The 21055-nt window shown below is 46.8% G+C and overlaps 1 protein-coding gene across 1 annotated transcript in view; it reads left to right on the top strand.

Annotated features, from left to right (window-relative positions):
• The window catches only part of ORC4 (origin recognition complex subunit 4), a 131552-nt gene that overhangs the window by 11302 nt on the left and 99195 nt on the right, over positions 1 to 21055 (top strand). The window contains exons 3-4 of the mRNA XM_063933749.1: positions 4604 to 4680; positions 13511 to 13601. Of these exons, the coding sequence (XP_063789819.1) occupies positions 4604 to 4680; positions 13511 to 13601 (168 nt within the window). The remainder of the gene's footprint in view (positions 1 to 4603; positions 4681 to 13510; positions 13602 to 21055) is intronic.

The following is a 21055-nucleotide window of genomic DNA, read 5'->3' as shown; positions in this document are numbered from 1 at the left end:
CGTCTTACAGTTCTTTAATCACAGATCAGTCTTTTCAGTAAAGAGCACAACAAATCTTAGATTTTAACCATAACGGGTGGAATTCAGTTGTTTGAAAAGTCGGTTGGGTGTCTCAAAAACAGACTGACTTTTCAAACAATTGAATACCCCCCATAGAATCAATCCAGTGCCTTCGATATTTCATTTTGAGAATAACTCTGTATAAATTTGTTATCGCTGGAACTGGGGGGCTAATTTAGGGATGTACGCAAATGGTTGCACCCTAAACTGTTTGGGAGTGGCACTCAAGAGCATTCTTGAAAACTGGGGTGAGTGGTCCCCATTTTCGAGGCATTCGTAGTCCTGTATCGCCGCCTTCCGACACAGCTTCACTAACCTTGGCTGTGTGAAAACACCGGCCATTCTGATGATCGATGTTCACAGAATAATCCAATGCTATGTCTTCAGACTCAGAATCCAGCAGTAGGCTTCTTGCAGCATGAGCATGTTATCACACATCAGCAGCTGTGTCTTTGGATGAAGCTGAGTGCTCCTACATCCATCTCTGAATCAGGCCTAGTCAGATTATTTTTTGAATGACATACTGTAAACACGCCTTTATAAGGACAGGTATCTCCCTGGGGAGTAAATAGAATCTATCATTCTAAAACCATAGCATGATTAGTGGAATTAATTACATATCCATTTTCTTCAGGGTTGGGAGAAAAACAAAACTTTTTTGGGGTTTAAAACTTCTTTTTTTTTTTTGTATTAATGTCATGAAAATGTAATCCTGCTTATTATATGAATACTGTGAAACATTGCTGTGTATTAAAAACCTTGATTAACCATGTTTTAATGCTTTCTTACATTACCAATCCAAAGTTATTAGGGCCTTGATATGATTTATTTTGCATCTTTCAATAAAACCAATTTTTGACTGCTTATTATTCAGATTAGTCTATCTACAGATATTCAGATGTAAACATATTAAACCATACATATTAAACCACACACACACACACACACACGTACGTTAAGCATTAGAGCGTTAAGTCACGCTCTAAGGCAGACTTCCTCCATTTCAAACTTATGCTCTCATCCTTCAGTGCTGCCCTTTCTCTTGCTAAACAGTCATACTTCAAGAACCTCATCTCCTCCCAGTCTTCCAACCCCCGGCGCCTCTTTGCCACTTTCAACTCACTCCTCTGCCCACCTCCGCCTCGTCTCCCTTCCTCACTCTCTGCTCTTGACTTTGCCACTTACTTCACATCCAAAATTGACTCCATACGTAAGGACATCACATCACACCAGACCATCAGTAGCCAGCTTTCCCCCACCCCTCCCCATCCCTCCCACCTACTCTGATCTTTCTCCCATGCAACTGGAGAGGAAGTCATGGCCCTCATTCGTTCCTGTCCCCTCACCACCTCCCCACTTGACCCTATCCCCTCCGGACTCCTCCGCTACCTCTCTCCTACTGCTTGTTCCCACCTTTCCCACCTTCTCAATCTCTCCCTCTCATCAGGCACTGTCCCCTCTGCCTTCAAGCATGAACTCATCTCTCCTATTCTTAAAAAACCTACCCTTGATCCAAACACTCTCTCCAACTACCGACCCATCTCTCTCCTCCCTTTTGCCTCCAAACTCCTTGAGCGTATTGTCTACAACCGCCTTACTGCCTTTCTTTCCTCACACTCACTACTTGACCCATTCCAGTCTGGCTTCCGTCCTCTCCACTCCACTGAAACTGCCCTTACAAAAGTATGCAATGACCTCCATGCTGCTAAATCTAAGGGACACTACTCTCTACTTATTCTACTTGATCTCTCTGCTGCTTTTGACACTGTGGACCATCCTCTCCTACTGCAAATCCTTCACTCCATTGGTCTGCGCGACACTGCCCTCTCTTGGCTGTCTTCCTACCTCTCTGACCGTTCATTCTCTGTCTCTTCTCATGACTCCACCTCCCCCTCATTTCCACTAACTGTAGGTGTACCCCAAGGTTCTGTCCTTGGTCCTCTCCTCTTCTCTCTCTATACGTCCTCACTAGGTAAGCTCATTAGTTCTTTTGGTTTCCAATATTATCTCTATGCTGATGACACCCAAATCTATCTTTCCTCTCCAGACCTCTCCCCTGCTCTCCTCACTCGTATTTCCAACTGTCTCTCTGCTACCTCTTCCTGGATGTCCCAGCGCTTTCTTAAACTTAACATGTCTAAGACCGAACTGATCATCTTTCCTCCCTCCCGCATAACCTCACCTCCTACAATCTCATTATCTATTGATGGCACTACTATCTCCTCTAGCCCCCAAGTGCGCTGTCTTGGAGTAATCCTTGACTCCTCCCTCTCCTTCAAACCACACATTCAGCACCTCTCACAAACCTGCCGTTTTCATCTAAAAATATTTCCAGGATCAGACCCTTTCTGACCCAGGATGCTACTAAGACTCTTATCCACTCACTGGTCATCTCCAGACTGGATTACTGTAATCTCCTCCTGACTGGCATTCCTGACAAACACCTCTCTCCACTCCAATCTATCCTCAATGCTGCTGGCCGGCTCATTTTCCTCACCAAACGCACTACGTCTACCTCTCCTATTTTACTAGACCTTCACTGGCTCCCCTTCCCTTTCAGAATCCATTTCAAGCTTCTCACACTCGCTTACAAAGCCCTCACCCACTCCTCTCCCATCTACATCTCTGATCTTATCTCCCTTTACATTCCCACACGTCTTCTACGCTCTGCTAATGCACGACGACTTTCCTGCCTACGGATCACCTCCTCCCACTCCTACCTTCAAGATTTTTCACGTGCTGCACCACTTTTCTGGAATTCCCTACCTCTCCCCCTCAGACTCTCCACCTCTCTACAAAACTTCAAACGGGCTCTCAAGACCCACTTCTTCACCAAACCCAGCCAAATCTCATCCTAACCCTCTGTTCTACACTCTCCATGTACCCCATCTGTGTCACCCCTGTCTGTCTACCCCTCCCCTTTAGAATGTAAGCTCTCACGAGCAGGGCCTTCTTCCCTCATGTGCTTATCCTTTCTTACTTTAATGATCTTCAACTGCATCAACTCCAGCAGTCTTCTGCCACCTGATACTTATTCCAGTGTCATCTGCTGATGTAACTATGTTTATTTACCCTGTACTTGTCCTATACTGTCATCAACTGTAAGTTGCGGTTTTCCTGTTTGATTATTTATGTACTCTGTAATTGGGCGCTGCGGAACCCTTGTGGCGCCATATAAATTAAGGATAATAAAAATAATAAATTAGCACTGGGCATGCCACCGACATTAAACCTCTTGAATGAATACACTAGTTCTTTAGGGGTTGGTTCTGTATGTATGGCCGGCATCCGGAATATCGGCCTGCAGGGGGGAAGGGGGGGGGGGGTGCGAGCGGAATGAAAAGCCCCTTGGGGGCTCGGCGACTCTGTGACTTAAACCAGCCAACCCTGATCTTCTAGAAGCGGTCACAAACTACATCCCATTTGCAGAACCTATCGTAGTGGACATTTAGGCACACTTTGCAGTCTCAAAACGTATCTGAGGTCTACAGTGATGCAGAAACGCCTAACGTAGATCGTGATACTTTGTTTTCATCAGTAACACACAGCTGCGCTAAACTTGTACAACTTGAGCAAATTTGTAACCAGAAATGTAGAGCGGAAACATATGTTGACAAAGTGTAGGAATAGGTCCTTCTTGCTACTTTTATTAGTCATGGTATCTATTCGAAACTTTTGAAACTTTCTTAAAATATAGATTGTCTTATTATAGCTACCAAATGTTCTTTAAGATAGAATGCCTTAGTATACAGGTTGATTGATTTGATTTGTTTATTTATTCTTCCATTCATAAACATTTAATAAATAAACTGTATTGATGAACAACTATTCACTTTAATTTTACTTTGAATTCCGTGCGGTGTGACAAGTTACAAACATGAGATGTAGGAATTTAAATTTATAGCACATACCATAACCAGTGAGGCAATGGCTATAGATTTAAAAACCGCCCACTGCATAGTGGGTGGAGTCAGTAACAGGTGTTAAGAGGGAATCCCATATTTTCCAGGTCCCGTGTGGACCCAAACCCAATCTGTGATCGCTGGGCATAGTCAGTGTGGGCAGGTGTCCAGTCACACACTCCATTCTGAATTAGTAGGTAAAGTTGTGCAATCTGCTGCTAGCCTCTGTCAGTGCTGCCTTTCTTTATAGAAGTATTGGGAGGTGCTGACGTATAAGAGCAGGTGGCAGTGGAGTCTGCTCTGTGACAGGCAGTTTACCTTATTTAATATTAGCTTCCCCGTGGTCACATGGCCCTTCTACAATGTGCTACACTCTAAACACATTATCGTAGCTATCATTATGTTGTGCTATCACAGCAAATAAAGTGACATTTGATTGTAAAATTAGAATTTTCATAAGACAGAATTATGTACAGTTTGTAAAGTAATCTGGAAATTTAAAAGTAGACATGGTTTGGAAATAAGTTTATTATATGGTCACCTTTTTAAACTATAGTATCATGAAACACACTAGTGCATTTAGACAAATATCTGTTTATTCAGCATATACTGTTGTGTAAAGTTTGTGCCCTGTAATCTAGGTGCAAGCACACCTGCGGAACAGACTATTGCAGCAAGCCCACCATGGAAAGAGATGTGGGGTGGATTCTCAGCATAAGTAAGTGAAAGTTTTTATACCAAAGAATGAGTGGACATTTCCCAATGTACTCACTGACTGAAATACATGTCATAGCAAATATAAGTTATACTTTATACAGGTTGAGTATCCCTTATCCAAAATGCTTGGGACCAGAGGTATTTTGGATGTCGGATTTTTTCGTATTTTGGAATAATTGCATACCATAATGAGATATCATGGCGATGGGACCCAAGTCTAAGCACAGAATGCATTTATGTTACATATACACCTTATACACACAGCCGGAAGGTAATTTTAGCCAATATGTTTTGTACAAAGTCTATCTACATTCACACAATTCATTCATGTTTCATATACACCTTATACACACAGCCTGAAGGTCATTTAATACAATATTTTTAATAACTTTGTGTATTAAACAAAGTTTGTGTACATTGAGCCATCAAAAAACAAAGGTTTCACTATCTCACTCTCACTCAAAAAAGTCCGTATTTCGGAATATTCCGTATTTCGGAATATTTGGATATGGGATACTCAACCTGTACTTTACTGTAAATAATCACACTTTGTGGCATGTTGTCTTTCTCTATACAGTAAACCTATTAATCTCTTATTGTTTAATACCTTTAAGTTTTTTTTTTAAAAATACACAAGTATTCTGTTCTAAACAAAGAGCATCCTCTTCCTGGGACTGGCGGATTATGCCGGCTTGTCTGTCCCCAACAACAATTTATGTGCCATTCTACGGTGTGAGTCTCTTTCACAGTACAGGGACCGATAGTGCAGAGTGGCATATAGAGACCCACCATGTAATATATGGCAACAAAGGGCAGATTACGCTATTTTGTTAAGCTATTACATGTTGTGGTACTATTATTATTATTATTATTATTATTATTATTAATATCTTTTATTTATATGGCAAGGATTCCTTGGCATTGTACAAAGCGAATGGAACATACAGCAATGTTACAAAACTAGTAAGATGGTTAGAGACAAGTTTGTAAAATATATATGTAATTACATAGTGTCCATAAAATGAGATACGGTTCTTGCAAGAGCTAACGTTTTAGATTGGCTGTGGGTGGACATAAAGAGGGATATGGGGCTCAGTTAATGGGTACAGAGTTTGGAGAGTTTAAAGGAGGAGGAGTAGACTGCTATGGAGAGTAGTTTTGACATAGCAGTGAACAGTGGTACAGAGCAGTACTGTTCGGAATATGGTGATCTAGTATAAAAATGTGGTACAGGACAGTTTGTTGTGCGGTATTTGCTCATTTAGCAGTAAATACAGGAAAAGGATCGCACAGCACGGTGGGTAGTGATATATCATTAAATAGTGGTACTGGACAGTACAAACCAATCTATGCTGAGGTAGTTTTAAATTATGATACAGTATAGTATACGGTAATAACGAATGACATAGTGGTACAGAACAATAACGTGTGTTATAGGGTGATATAGCAATAGGTAATGGCATGGGACAGTACATTGTGGTATATGTTCTATCATTAAATAGTGATGAAGGGCAGTACAGTGTTGCATATGGTAATCTAGTAGTAAATAGTGGTATAGGCCAACACAATGTGATTTAGCAGTAAATAAATAATAATGCTGTACAGGACAGTTAAGTGCAGCATATGGTGATCTAGCAGTAAACAGAGGTACAAGGCAATACACTGTGACATAGTTATGTGGCAGTATAGATGTGCTGGACAGGACATTGTGGCATATGGTGATATCATTATATATCGGTTACAGGACAGTACATAGTGACATAGTGGTAAATAGGACAGTACTAGGTGACCAATCCCCGGTATTTCGGGATTGCCCTGCGCATGTGCTGTTTCATTTCTGCGGGGCAGCGCTGAGAACTCTGCTCAGATGCTACCCGGCTGTGCGCTGTGCCGCGCAACGTCAGAGGTCATGTTACGCAGCCCCATGCTGGCCTGCATCTCAGCAGTACTCCGTCCGTCCCCTGTGCCAGTGGCAATAAAAGTGGGATGTGGGAGTCAGGATGGGACACGGGAGGATGAGGAAGCCCTATTGCTGCAGACCAGTGCAACAAAGGCCAGCCCATCCTAATGAGACAGTGCCACTGCCTTGGCTCTACTTGACCCTGTTGCTTCTCTTAGAGGAGTGAAGGGGGAGGACTGGGTGAGTATACATATGATTATTATTATTTTATTTGATTATTTCTGTGTTGCGTGGGGGTGGGGGCTGTGGCAGCGGGCCTGTGCTGGGCCATTAATGCTATTTATTTTAGACCTGTGGTGTCTGGGCCCTGGCTGAGCCCTAACATAACACCACAGCAATAAAATATCATTCATGGCCCAGCATAGTCCCACAGGAAATAAAGTAGTTTTCTTTTTTGCATGTGGGCCTGTGCTGCTCGACCATGCATAAAAAAACATTTTAATTGGCCAACTTAATCCTGGAATCCCAGGATTGAGAGCTTTTCGCCCTGGCATTGGCCTCCATAGACAGTACAGTGTGATATTGCATTATATATTAGTACAGTGCAGTGCGCTGTGGTGATACAGCAGTAAATCATGGTATAGGATAATCGCATTAAATAGTGGTAGAGGACCCTATATATTGAAATAGTAGGGCAGACCAGCAAACGGTGTGGCATGTTGTGATAGCAGTAAATAGTGGTACAGCACAGTAGAGAGCCAATTGTCCATGGTGATATAGTAATACAGGAATACAGTAAATCTATGGGTAGCCTAAGTTGATCAGTATCTCTGCTATTCTTCAGTACTTAAAAATATAACAGATTAGCACACAGGGGTATATTTACTAACTATCGTATTTTCTCTATCGTCCTAAGTGGATGCTGGGGTTCCTGAAAGGACCATGGGGAATAGCGGCTCCGCAGGAGACAGGGCACAAAAAAGTAAAGCTTTTACCAGATCAGGTGGTGTGCACTGGCTCCTCCCCCTATGACCCTCCTCCAGACTCCAGTTAGATTTTGTGCCCGAACGAGAAGGGTGCAATCTAGGTGGCTCTCCTAAAGAGCTGCTTAGAGAAAGTTTAGCTTAGGTTTTTTACTTTACAGTGAGTCCTGCTGGCAACAGGATCACTGCAACGAGGGACTTAGGGGAGAAGTAGTGAACTCACCTGCGTGCAGAGTGGATTTGCTGCTTGGCTACTGGACACTAGCTCCAGAGGGACGATCACAGGTACAGCCTGGATGGTCACCGGAGCCGCGCCGCCGGCCCCCTTGCAGACGCTGAAGAGAGAAGAGGTCCAAAATCGGCGGCTGAAGACTCCTGAGTCTTCATAAAGGTAGCGCACAGCACTGCAGCTGTGCGCCATTTTCCTCTCAGCACACTTCACACAACAGTCACTGAGGGTGCAGAGCGCTGGGGGGGGCGCTCTGAGAGGCAAATAAAAACCTTATTAGAGGCAAAAAATACCTCACATATAGCCCACAGAGGCTATATGGAGATATTTAACCCCTGCCTAACTTCAAAAATAGCGGGAGACGAGCCCGCCGTAAAAGGGGCGGGGCCTATCTCCTCAGCACACAGCGCCATTTTCTCTCACAGAAAAGCTGGAGAGAAGGCTCCCAGGCTCTCCCCTGCACTGCACTACAGAAACAGGGTTAAAACAGAGAGGGGGGGCACTGATTTTGGCGATATTGTATATATATAAAAGATGCTATAAGGGAGAAACACTTATATAAGGTTGTCCCTATATAATTATAGCGTTTTTGGTGTGTGCTGGCAGACTCTCCCTCTGTCTCCCCAAAGGGCTAGTGGGTCCTGTCCTCTGTCAGAGCATTCCCGGTGTGTGTGCTGTGTGTCGGCACGTGTGTGTCGACATGTATGAGGACGATGTTGGTGAGGAGGCGGAGAAATTGCCTGTAATGGTGATGTCACTCTCTAGGGAGTCGACACCGGAATGGATGGCTTATTTAGAGAATTACGTGAGAATGTCAACACGCTGCAAGGTCGGTTGACGACATGAGACGGCCGACAATCTATTAGGACCGGTCCAGGCGTCTCAGAAACACCGTCAGGGGTTTTAAAAACGCCCATTTACCTCAGTCGGTCGACACAGACACGGACACTGAATACAGTGTCGACGGTGAATAAACAAACGTATTTCTCATTAGGGCCACACGTTAAGGGCAATGAAGGAGGTGTTACGTGTTTCTGATACTACAAGTACCACAAGAAAGGGTATTATGTGGGAGTGGAAAAAACTACCTGTAGTTTTTCCTGAATCAGATAAAATAAAATGAAGTGTGTGATGATGCGTAGGGTTACCCCGATAGCAAATATTGGCGTTATACCCTTTCCCGCCAGAAATTAGGGTACGTTGGGAAACACCCCTTAGGGTGATAAGGCGCTCACACGCTTATCAAGTGGCGTTACCGTCTCCAGATACGGCCGCCCTCAAGGAGCCAGCTGATAGGAAGCTGGAAAAATATCCTAAAAAGTATATACACACATACGGTGGTTATACTGCGACCAGCGATCGCCATCAGCCTGGAGATGCAGTGCTGGGTTGGCTTGGTCGGATTCCCTGACTGAAAATATTTTATTCATGTAGAGCATTTAATAGGATGCATTCTATATATATGTATGTGAGATGCACAGAGGGATATTTGCTCTCTGGCATCAAGATAAGTGCGTTGTCCATATCTCCCAGAAGATGTCAGGGACACGACAGTGGTCAGGTGATACAGATCCCATACGGCAGATGGAAGTATTGCTGTATAAAGGGAAGGAGTTATTTGGGGGTCGGTCCATCGGACCTGGGGACCACAGCAACAGCTGGGAAATCCAACCTTTTTTACCCCAAGTTACATCTCAGCTAAAAAAGACACCGTCTTTTCAGCCTCAATCTTTCCTTTCCCATGAGGGCATGCAGGCAAAAGGCCAGTCATATCTGCCCAGACATAGAGGTAAGGGAAGTAGACTGCAGCAGGCAGCCCTTTCCCAGGAAAAGAAGCCCTCCACCGCGTCTGCCAAGTCCTCAGCATGACGCTGGGGCCGTGCAAGCGGACTCAAGGTGGGGGGGTAGTCTCAAGAGTCTCAGGGCGCAGTGGGATCACTCGCAAGTTGACCCCTAGATCGTACGAGTATTATCCCAGGGGTAAAGATTGGAGAGTCGAGACATCTTCTCCTCGCAGGTTCCTGAAGTCTGCTTTACCAACGGCTCCCTCCGACAGGGAGGCAGCATTGGAAACAATTCACAAGCTGTATATCCAGCAGGTGATAATCAAAGTACCCCTCCTACGACAAGGAAAAGGGTATTATTTTTCCACACTATATTGTGGTACTGAAGCCAGACGGCTTGGTGACACATAGTCTAAATCTAAAATGTTTTGAACACTTACATAAAAGGTTCAAATCGAGATAAAGTCACTCAGAGCAGTGATAGCGAACCGGAAAAAAGGGGACTATATGGTGTCCCTGGACATCAAGGATTACCTCCATGTCCAAATTTTGTCCTTCTCATCAAGGGTACCTCTGGTTCGTGGTACAGAACTGTCAATATCAGTTTCAGACGATGCCGTTTGAATTATCCACGGCACCCCGGGCCTTTTTACCAAGGTAATGGCCGAAAAGATGTTTCTTCAAAGAAAAAAGGCATCTAAATTATCCCTTACTTGCACGACCTAAAAAGGGCAAGTTCCAGAGAACAGTTGGAGGTCGGAAGAGCACTATCTAAAGTAGTTCTTCGACGGCACGACTGGATTCTAAATATTCCAAGAATCGCAGCTGTTTTCCGACGATACGTCTGCTGTTCCTAGGGATGATTCTGGACACGGTTCAGAAAAAGGTTTTTCTTCCCGAGGAAAAAGCCAAGGAGTTATCCGACCTGTCAGGAACCTCCTAAAACCAGGAAAGGTGTCTGTACATCAATGCACAAGAGTCCTGGGAAAAATGGTGGCTTTTTACGAAGCAATTCCATTCGGCAGATTCCATGCAAGAATTTTCCAAAGGGATCTGTTGGACAAATGGTCAGGGTCGCATCCTCAGATGCACCTGCGAATAACCCTGTCGCCAAGGACAAGGGTATATCTTCTGTGGTGGTTGCAAAAGGCTCATCTATTGGAGGGCCGCAGATTCGGCATACAGGATTTGATCCTGGTGACCTCGGACGCCAGCCTGAGAGGTTGGGGAGCAGTCACACAAGGAAGAAACTTCCAGGGGGTATGGACGAACCTGGAAAAGTCTCTTCACATAAACATTCTGGTACTAAGAGCAATCTAAAATGCTCTAAGCCAGGCGGAACCACTCCTGCAAGGAAAACCGGTGTTGATTCAGTCGGACAACATCACGGCGGTCGCCCATGTAAACAGACAGGGCGGCACAAGAAGCAGGAGTGCAATGGCAGAAGCTGCCAAGATTCTTCGCTGGGCGGAGAATCACGTAATAGCACTGTCAGCAGTGTTCTTCCCGGGCGTGGACAACTGGGAAGCAGACTTCCTCAGCAGACACGATATTCACCCGGGAGAGGGGGGTCTTCATCCAGAAGTCTTCCACATGCTAATAAACTGTTGGGAAAGACCAATGGTAGACATGATGGCGTCTCGCCTCAACAAGAAACTGGACAAGTATTGCGCCAGGTCAAGAGATCCACAGGCAATAGCTGTGGACGCACTGGTAACACCTTGGGTGTACAAATCAGTATATGTGTTTCCTCCTCTGCCTCTCATACCAAAGGTATTGAAGATTATACGGTGAGGAGGAGTAAGAACAATACTAGTGGCTCCGGATTGGCCAAGAAGGACTTGGTACCCGGAACTTCAAGAGTTGGTCACGGACGACCCGTGCCCTCTACTTCTGAGAAGGGACCTGCTACAACAGGGTCCCTGTCTCTTTCAAGACTTACCGCGGCTGCGTTTGACGGCATGGCGGTTGAACGCCAGATCCTAAAAGGGAAAGGCATTCCAGAAGAAGTCATTCCTACCTTGATTAAGGCAAGGAAGGAAGTCACCGCGAAACATTATCACCGCATTTGGCGAAAATATGTCGCGTGGTGCGAGGATCGGAGTGTTCCGACGGAGGAATTTCAACTGGGTCGTTTCCTACATTTCCTACAATCAGGATTGTCTATGGGTCTCAAATTGAGATCTATTAAGGTTCAAATTTCGGCCCTGTCAATATTCTTCCAAAAAGAATTGGCCTCAGTTCCTGAGGTACAGACTTTTGTTAAAGGAGTACTGCATATACAGCCTCCTGTGGTGCCTCCGGTGGCACCGTGGGATCTAAATGTAGTTTTAGATTTCCTCAAATCCCATTGGTTTGAACCATTGAAAAAGGTGGATTTTAAATATCTCACATGGAAAGTGACTATGTTACTGGCCCTGGCTTCCGCCAGGAGAGTATCTAAATTGGCGGCTTTATCTTATAAAAGCCCTTATCTAATCTTCCATTCGGATAGGGCAGAACTGAGGACTCGTCCGCATTTTCTCCCTAAGGTGGTATCAGCGTTTCACCTGAACCAACCTATTGTGGTGCCTGCGGCCACTGGCGACTTGGAGGACTCCAAGTTGTTGGACGTTGTCAGAGCCTTAAAAATATACATTTCAAGGACGGCTGAAGTCAGAAAATCTGACTCGCTGTTGATACTATATGCACCCAACAAGTTGGGTGCCCCTGCTTCTAAGCAGACGATTGCTCGTTGGATTTGTAACACAATTCAACTTGCTCATTCTGTGGCAGGCCTGCCACAGCCTAAATCTGTTAAGGCCCATTCCACAAGGAAGGTGGGCTCATCTTGGGCGGCTGCCCGAGGGGTCTCGGCATTACAATTCTGTCGAGCAGCTACGTGGTCGGGGGAAAACACGTTTGTAAAATTCTACAAATTTGATACCCTGGCAAAAGAGGACTTGGAATTCTCTCATTCGGTGCTGCAGAGTCATCCGCACTCTCCCGCCCGTTTGGGAGCTTTGGTATAATCCCCATGGTCCTTTCAGGAACCCCAGCATCCACTTAGGACGATAGAGAAAATAAGAATTTACTTACCGATAATTCTATTTCTCGGAGTCCGTAGTGGATGCTGGGCGCCCATCCCAAGTGCGGATTATCTGCAATACTGTACATAGTTATTGTTAACAAATTCGGGTTATATTGTTAAGGAGCCATCTTTAAGAGGCTCTTTCTGTTATCATACTGTTAACTGGGTTTAGATCACAAGTTGTACGGTGTGATTGGTGTGGCTGGTATGAGTCTTACCCGGGATTCAAATTGCCTCCCTTATTGTGTACGCTCGTCCGGGCACAGTACCTAACTGGAGTCTGGAGGAGGGTCATAGGGGGAGGAGCCAGTGCACACCACCTGATCTGGTAAAAGCTTTACTTTTTTGTGCCCTGTCTCCTGCGGAGCCGCTATTCACCATGGTCCTTTCAGGAACCCCAGCATCCACTACGGACTCCGAGAAATAGAATTATCGGTAAGTAAATTCTTATTTTCATGTGGAGTTTGTTTAGCTTGTATTCCAGATGCTGTTTTAAAACGATTAGTAAATGTTAAACCAACCATTCACTATCCGTTTATATTTGACAACAGAGGGCATTTCCTCCAGCTCTGTGCTATGTCAATTTATTCCTTTAAAACAAAAAAAAAAAGTCTGCATTTTTGTCTTGTCAAGGACACATTATCATTGGGGACATGTAAAAGATGCCGCTTGCAGATCCCTTAAAGTATATATTGTCTTTGTTGTGAGCTACAACATGAGTGAAACAGCTGCTTTCCTCTCTGTTGACTGCTGTCAGAAGTGAGATAGGACCCTGCTCCTTAGATGTCTGTGCTCCCGCTCAGTCCTTCCTTTCTCTGCTATTCTGAGACTTTGAGAAGCTCGTCCTTTGTTGTTATAATTTCAGGCACTTAGTTGAGCTTCTGAAGAGAACAGTGATTCATGGGGAAAGTAATTCTGCGCTGATCATTGGTCCCAGGGGATCCGGAAAGAGCATGGTAAGAATTCACTCTTGTCCCATAGAAGCAAAGTCCCTTTTTGAATTCACGTATGTAAACCTGTAAATTTGTGCATGCATGTATGAATGTAAATTTGTCTTAATTGTATGTATCTAATCGTGTGTGTATGTAATAAAAAAAATATATATATTTTGCTTACGTCCTAGAGGATGCTGGGGTCCACATTAGTACCATGGGGTATAGCGGGTCCACTAGGACCCATTCAGACTTTAAGAGTTTGAGTCTGTGGGCTGGCTCCTCCCTCTATGCCCCTCCTTCCAGACTCAGTTTAGGAAATGTGCCCGGAGGAGCCGGTCACAGCTAGGGGAGTTCTACAGAGTTCTCTTGATAAAGAGTAATTTTTTTCTTTTCAGTTTTTTTATTTCTCATACATCCTATAGGATGCTGGGGTCACTTCAAGAACCATGGGGTATAGACGGGATCCGTAGGAGACATGGGCACTTTAAGACTTTCAAAGGGGTGTGAACGGGCTCCTCCCTCTATGCCCCTCCTCCAGACTCCAGTTTAGAATCTGTGCCCAGGCAGACTGGATGCACACTGAGGAGCTCTACTGAGTTTCTCTGAAAAGACTTTGTTAGGTTTTTTATGTTCAGGGAGAACTGCTGGCAACAGACTCCCTGCTTCGTGGGACTTAGGGGAGAGAAGTCAGACCTACTTTTGTGAGTTTAAAGGCCCTGCTTCTTTGGCTACAGGACACCATTAGCTCCTGAGGGTCTGATCGCTAGATGCTCGTTCCCAGAGCCCGCCGTCACCCCCCATGCAGAGCCAGAAGTCAGAAGACAGGTGAGTAGAAGAAGATCAGAAGACTTCAGTGACTGCTTTGAGGTACCGCACAGCGATTGCATGCTGCGCGCCATGCTCCCACACACAGCGGCACTACAGGGCGCGGGGGGGGGCACTCTGGGCAGCATTTGAGCCTCAATAAGACCTGGCAAAGAGCGGACTAAGTGCCAGGGCACTGTCCGGACCCCCGCCAGTATAAAAATAAAAAAAATGTGCGGGTCTGAAGCGCGCCATTACGGAGGTGGGGCTTAGCCCTCACAGCACACAGCCCGGCGCCATTTTCTCTTCACAATGCTGCAGAGACGCTGGTCATCCTCACACGGCTGTACAAGTAACAGGGTGCAAAACTTTACTGTGGGTATGTCCCCTATAGGCCCAGTGTGTCTGCGTGTGGTGGGTGCACGTGTGTCGGCATGTCTGAGGCAGAGTGCTCTTCCCAGGAGAATACTATGTTAGGGACACAAACGGCTGTGGGAGTGACCCTGTCGGCACCGCCGACGCCGGATTGGGTTGAATGTTTTGAGTGCCTTGAATGCTAATGTGGCTCTGATAAATAAGATTGGATGAATCTGAGTCTCAGAACCAGGCTTGGAAAAAATCCGTAGAGGATGTGTTTCAAGTCCAGACCCCCTCGGGGGCACAAAAACGTTCATTTGCCCAGCTGGCAGACACGGATACCGACACGGACACTGACTCAAGTGTCGACTATAGTGATGCCAGATTAGTTCCAAAACTGGCAAAGAGCATTCAGTACATGATTGTGGCTATAAATGTATGTATTGCATATCACTGAGGACCCTGCTGTTCCTGATACTAGGGTCTGTATGTATAAGGGAAAGAAGCCTGAGGTAACGTTTCCTCCCTCTCATGAACTGAACACTCTTTGTGAAAAGGTTTGGGAAAATCCTGACGAGAAGTTTCAGATTCCCAAAAGGATTCTAGTGGCGTATCCGTTTCCCTCGGGGGATAGGGAAAAACTGGAGTCACCACCCGTTGTGGACAAAGCTCTGTCACGGCTGTCCAAAAAGGTGGCTCTTCCGTCCCCTGACACAGCAGCCCTTAAGGATCCTGCGGATCGTAGGCAGGAAAATACATTGAAATCTATTTATGTCACCACGGGTACACTACTCAGACCAGCCATTGCATCTGCGTGGGTGAGTAGTGCTATCGAAAAATGGGCAGATAACTTGTCATCTGAAATGGATAGGGATAGCATTCTTTTGACACTAGGTTATATCCGGGACGCTGCAGTCTATCTAAAGGAAGCTGCGAGAGATATTGGCCTCTTGGGATCACGGGCCAATGCCATGGCAGTCTCAGCTAGGAGAGCATTGTGGATTCATCAATGGAATGCTGATGCTGACTCTAAGAAATCTATGGAGTCTCTACCGTACAAAGGTGGTGTATTATTTGGTGACGGCCTCGCTGATTTGGTATCTACGGCTACCTTCGGGTAGCTCATAATTTTTACCTTATGTGCCTGAACCACAAAAGAAAGCAAACCACTATCAGATGCAGTCCTTTCGGCCCAATAATTACAGAAAAGGCAGAGGATCTTCCTTTCTTGCTACTAGAGGAAAGGGAAAAGGGAAATGATCACCGGCCGTGGCCAGTTCACAGGAGCAGAAGTCCTCCCCGGATTCTGCCAAGTCCGCCGCATGACGCTGGGCCTCCTCTGCGGGAGTCCGCACCGGTGGGGGCACGTCTCGGGCTCTTCAGTCAGTTCTGGGCTTGTTCGGCCCTCGACCCATGGGTCTTGGAAATAGTGTCCCAGGGGTACAAACTGGAGTTTCTAGACGTTCCTCCTCACCAATTTTTCAAATCGGCCTTACCAGCTTCTCTTGCAGACATGGAGGTGGTATGCGCTGCAATACAAAAATTGTGTCACAATCAAGTCATTGTCGGGGTTCCCCCGTCTCAACAGGGAGAAGGCTTTTATTTGTGCCTGTTCGTGGTCCCGAAGCTTGACGGCTCAGTCAGACCAATCCTGAACCTCAAATCTCTCAATTTCTACCTAAAGAAATTCAAATTCAAGATGGAATCTCTCCGGGCAGTGATCTCCAGTCTGGAGGACGGGGATTTTATGGTGTCGGTAGACATAAAGGATGCCTACTTGCATGTTCCCGTTTATCCCCCACATCAGGCTTACCTGAGGTTTGCAGTTCGGGATTGTCATTACCAATTTCAGACTTTGCCGTTTGGGCTGTCCACGGCTCCGAGGGTTTTCACCAAGGTAATGGCCGAAATGAGGGTTCTCCTACGCAAGCAAGGAGTCACGATTATCCCATACTTGGATGATCTCCTGATAAAGGCGAGATCCAGGGAACAATTACTGCAGAACATTACGCTATCCCTGACAATTCTGCAGCAACATGGTTGGCTCCTAAACTTGGCAAAGTCACAGTTGGTTCCGACGAGACGGCTGTCGTTTTTGGGAATGATTCTGGACACAGAATTACAGAGTTTTTCTTCCAGTGGAAAAGGCTATGGAAATTCAGAACCTGGTCAAACAAATCCTGAAACCACCAAGGGTATCGGTCCATCAATGCACTCGGTTGCTGGGCAAGATGGTGGCGGCCTACGAGGCCATTCAGTTTGGCAGATTCCATGCCAGAGTGTTTCAGTGGGACCTGTTGGACAAGTGGTCCGGGTCCCATCTGCACATGCACCGAAGGATAACCCTGTTTTCCAAGACCAGAATCTCACTCCTGTGGTGGCTGCACAGCTCTCACCTTTTGGAGGGACGCAGGTTCGGGATCCAGGACTGGATCTTAGAGACCACGGATGCGAGTCTCCGATGCTGGGGAGCAGTCACACAGGGGAAAAACTTCCAGGGAAGATGGTCAAGCCAGGAAATGTGTCTACACATAAACGTTCTGGAGTTGAGGGCCATTCACAACGGCCTTCTGCAAGCGGAACATCTTCGCAATCGGTCCGTCTTGATTCAGTCAGACAACATAACAGCAGTAGCGTACATAAACCGCCAGGGCGGAACAAAGAGCGACTATGGCAGAGACCACAAAGGTTCTCTGTTGGGCGGAAAGGCATACAAGTGCTCTGTCAGCGATCTTCATTCCAAGAGTGGACAACTGGGAAGCAGACTTCCTCAGCAGACAACGATCTCCATCCAGGAGAGTGGGGTCTTCATCAAGAGGTCTTTGCAGAAGTGACAAGTCTTTGGGGAATTCCTCAAATAGACATGATGGCGTCTCGTCTCAACAAGAAGCTTCAGAGATATTGTTCCAGGTCGAGAGACCCTCAAGCAATAGCAGTGGACGCCCTAGTGACACCGTGGGTGTTTCGGTTGGTGTACGTGTTTCCTCCGCTTCCTCTCATTCCAAAAGTGATAAAGATCATAAGAAGAACAAAGGTTCAAGCGATCCTCATTGTTCCAGACTGGCCAAGAAGGGCTTGGTATCCAGATCTTCAGGAATTACTCATAAGAGATCCCTGGCCTCTTCCTCTGAGGGAGGATCTGTTGCAGCAGGGCCCGTGCGTGTTCCAAGACTTACCGTGACTTCGTTTGACGGCTTAGAGGTTGAACGCCGGATCCTAGCCCGAAAGGGTATTCCCAAGGAAGTCATCCCACTCTTATTCAGGCCAGGAAAGGAGTAACGTCTAAACATTACCACCATATTTGGAGAAAATACGTGTCTTGGTGTGAATCCATTAAGGCTCCTGTGGAAGAATTTCAGTTGGGAAGTTTTCTCCATTTTCTACAAGCCGTTGTGGATGCGGGCTTAAAGTTGGGCTCCATTAAAGTACAAATTTCAGCCTTATCGGTTTTCTTCCAAAAACAATTGGCCTCCCTTCCAGAAGTTCAGACTTTTGTGAAAGGCGTGTTGCACATCCAACCTCCCTTTGTGCCCCCTGTGGCACCATGGGATCTTAACGTGGTGTTGCAATTCCTTCAATCTCATTGGTTTGAACCTTTACAAAAGGTGGAGTTAAAATTTCTCACTTGGAAAGTGGTTATGCTGTTGGCCTTGGCATCCGCCAGGCGGGTGTCTGAATTGGCGGCCTTGTCTCACAAGAGCCCTTATTTGATCTTCCATGAAGATAGAGCAGAGTTGCGGACTTGTCAGCAGTTTCTGCCGAAAGTGGTTTCGTCATTCCACTTGAACCAACCTATTGTGGTGCCAGTGGCTACTGACGCCTTGCTGGAATCGAAGTTTCTCGATGTAGTCAGAGCTTTGAAAATTTATGTTGCCAGAATGGCTCCGTTTAGGAAAACAGAGGCTCGGTTTGTCCTGTATGCTCACAAAAAAATTGGGGCTCCTGCTTCCAAGCAGACTATTGCGCGCTGGATCTGTCATATGATTCAGCAGGCTCATTCTACGGCTGGATTGCTGTAACCGAAATAAGTGAAGGCCCATTCTACCAGAAAGGTGGGCTCGTCCTGGGCGGCTGCCCGGGGGGTCTCGGCATTGCAACTTTGCCGAGCGGCTACTTGGTCGGGTTCAAACACCTTTGTGAAGTTCTACAAGTTTGATACCCTGGCTGATGAGGACCTCGTGTTTGGTCAATCGGTGCTGCAGAGTCATCCGCACTCTCCCGCCCGTTCTAGAGCTTTGGTATAAACCCCATGGTACTTGACGTGACCCCAGCATCCTCTAGGACGTATGAGAAAATAGGATTTTAATACCTACCGGTAAATCCTTTTCTCTTAGTCCGTAGAGGATGCTGGGCGCCCGTCCCAGTGCGTACTGTATCTGCAGTTATTAGTCATGGTTACACATATGTTGTGTTACGTTATAGTCAGCCTGTTGCTGATGATGTTCATGCCATTGACTTGCGTTGTGTTAAATGCCATGTTGTACAGCGTGCTTGAGGTGTGAGCTGGTATGTATCTCACCTTAGTTTAACACTAAATCCTTTTCCTCGAAATGTCCGTCTCCCTGGGCAAAGTTCCTATAACTGGAGTCTGGAGGAGGGGCATAGAGGGAGGAGCCAGTTCACACCCCTTTGAAAGTCTTAAAGTGCCCATGTCTCCTGCGGATCCCGTCTATGCCCCATGGTTCTTGAAGTGACCCCAGCATCCTCTATGGACTAAGAGAAAAGGATTTACCGGTAGGTATTAAAATCCTATTTTTACAGGGAGGCTGTGGGCGACAACCTCCCTGCAGAGTGGGACTGGGGGGGAGGGGGGAGGGAGGGGGGGGGGGAGCAGAGCAGAGTCCACCCCGTGGGGTCTTGAGCCACTGCTCCCACTGACTGGACGTTGGCTCCAGAGGGATCTGATCGCGCCCCGCCGCAGGGGAACGCTCGCCCCGGCAGCAAGCCGCCACCCCCTCAGAAGCTGAAGCGTGGCGAGTAAGTCACTGTCCCCCCTTGCAAGCAGGGGGACAGTGTGAAGAAGGCGGCTGCAGGGTCAGGAGCGCGGTTGTTCCTGCGCTCGTGGAAGGCTCAGCGGTACCTTGGTGCGGCGCTGGGAGGGAGCGCCCTGGGCCAGCTCCGGACCCTACACTGGTTTTTTCCAGCACGTCGGCGTCTGCGGACCCAGGTAAGCAAATTCCTCCGGACCAGTATAATCTGCATGTGAGCGGGAAGACCGCCCCATTGAAGGGGGCGGAGCTTCTCCTGAGAGCGGACTCGGCTGCGTTCGCGGTTCACTGGATCCAGGTCACTCCAGAGCTTTCTCCAGCAGTCTGTACGGTACCAGGGGGCTGTAGAGGGGAGGCTGCGTAAAGGCTGTGTCTCCTATTAAGGGACACAGTCAGCGCTGGGAAGGGACAACCCTTTGCCTGAAAAGCGCTGTATGTGGGTTGGCTCCAATCTCTGTGTCTCTCTGCCATTTTTTTTTGGGGGGGGGGGGGGGGGGGGGACTCTGTCTACATAATACCCTGTGTGTTTGTGGGGTGTTTGAGTGTGTGTGCAACATGTCTAGGGACACTGTTTCATATGCTGCAGAGGATTTGTCTTCCCAGGAAGACTCCATTCCATGTAATCAGGATTGCACTGTTTTAGCGCAGATCCCAGCTAGAGAGCCAGAATGGTTAGTCTCTCTGAGGGGGACTATTTCTCAGTCGACGCCTCTGTATCCAGACTGTCCAAGCAGGTGGTATTACTGGTCCCGAGATCTACTGCATTAAAGGACCTGGCAGATCGCAAAGTGGATGCCACGCTGAAATCCATTTACACGGCTTCAGGGGCTATATTGCTGCCTACTATAGCCTGTGCTTGGATTGCTAAAGCTATCGCCAGGTGGTCAGTTACTCTGCAGGAGGAATCGACTACGCTGGACAAAGGTGACTATTTATTTTTACGTAATATTCAGGATTCTGCAGGGCTCCTGGTGGATTCCATGAAGGATCTGGGTTCCATGGCTGCGGAAATCTCCTCCATGTCTGTCTCGGCTCGCAGAGGTCTCTGGCTACACAATTGGTCTGCGGACGCGGAATCCAGGAAGTGTGTGGAGGGCCTACCATACAAAGGTCAGGCTCTCTCTGGGGAGGCGCTGGATGTGTGGATTGCCACGGCTACCGCGGGTAAGTCTCCTTTTCTCCACTCAGCTGCACCGGCTACGAAGAAGCCTTTTTCATCTACCGCGTCACAGTCCTTTCGGCCCGCAAGGCCTAGAAAGAATAAGCCTTTGAACACTTTCTTCAGAGGTGGTCGTGCCAAAGGAAAGAAACCTGCTCCTGCAGGTT

This window comes from Pseudophryne corroboree, chromosome 7 (genome assembly GCF_028390025.1).
Source record: "Pseudophryne corroboree isolate aPseCor3 chromosome 7, aPseCor3.hap2, whole genome shotgun sequence".
In the NCBI taxonomy this organism is placed as follows: Eukaryota; Metazoa; Chordata; class Amphibia; order Anura; family Myobatrachidae; genus Pseudophryne; species Pseudophryne corroboree.
The sequence above is the reverse complement of the archived record's forward strand: the minus strand, read 5'-3'. Positions and strand labels throughout refer to the sequence as shown.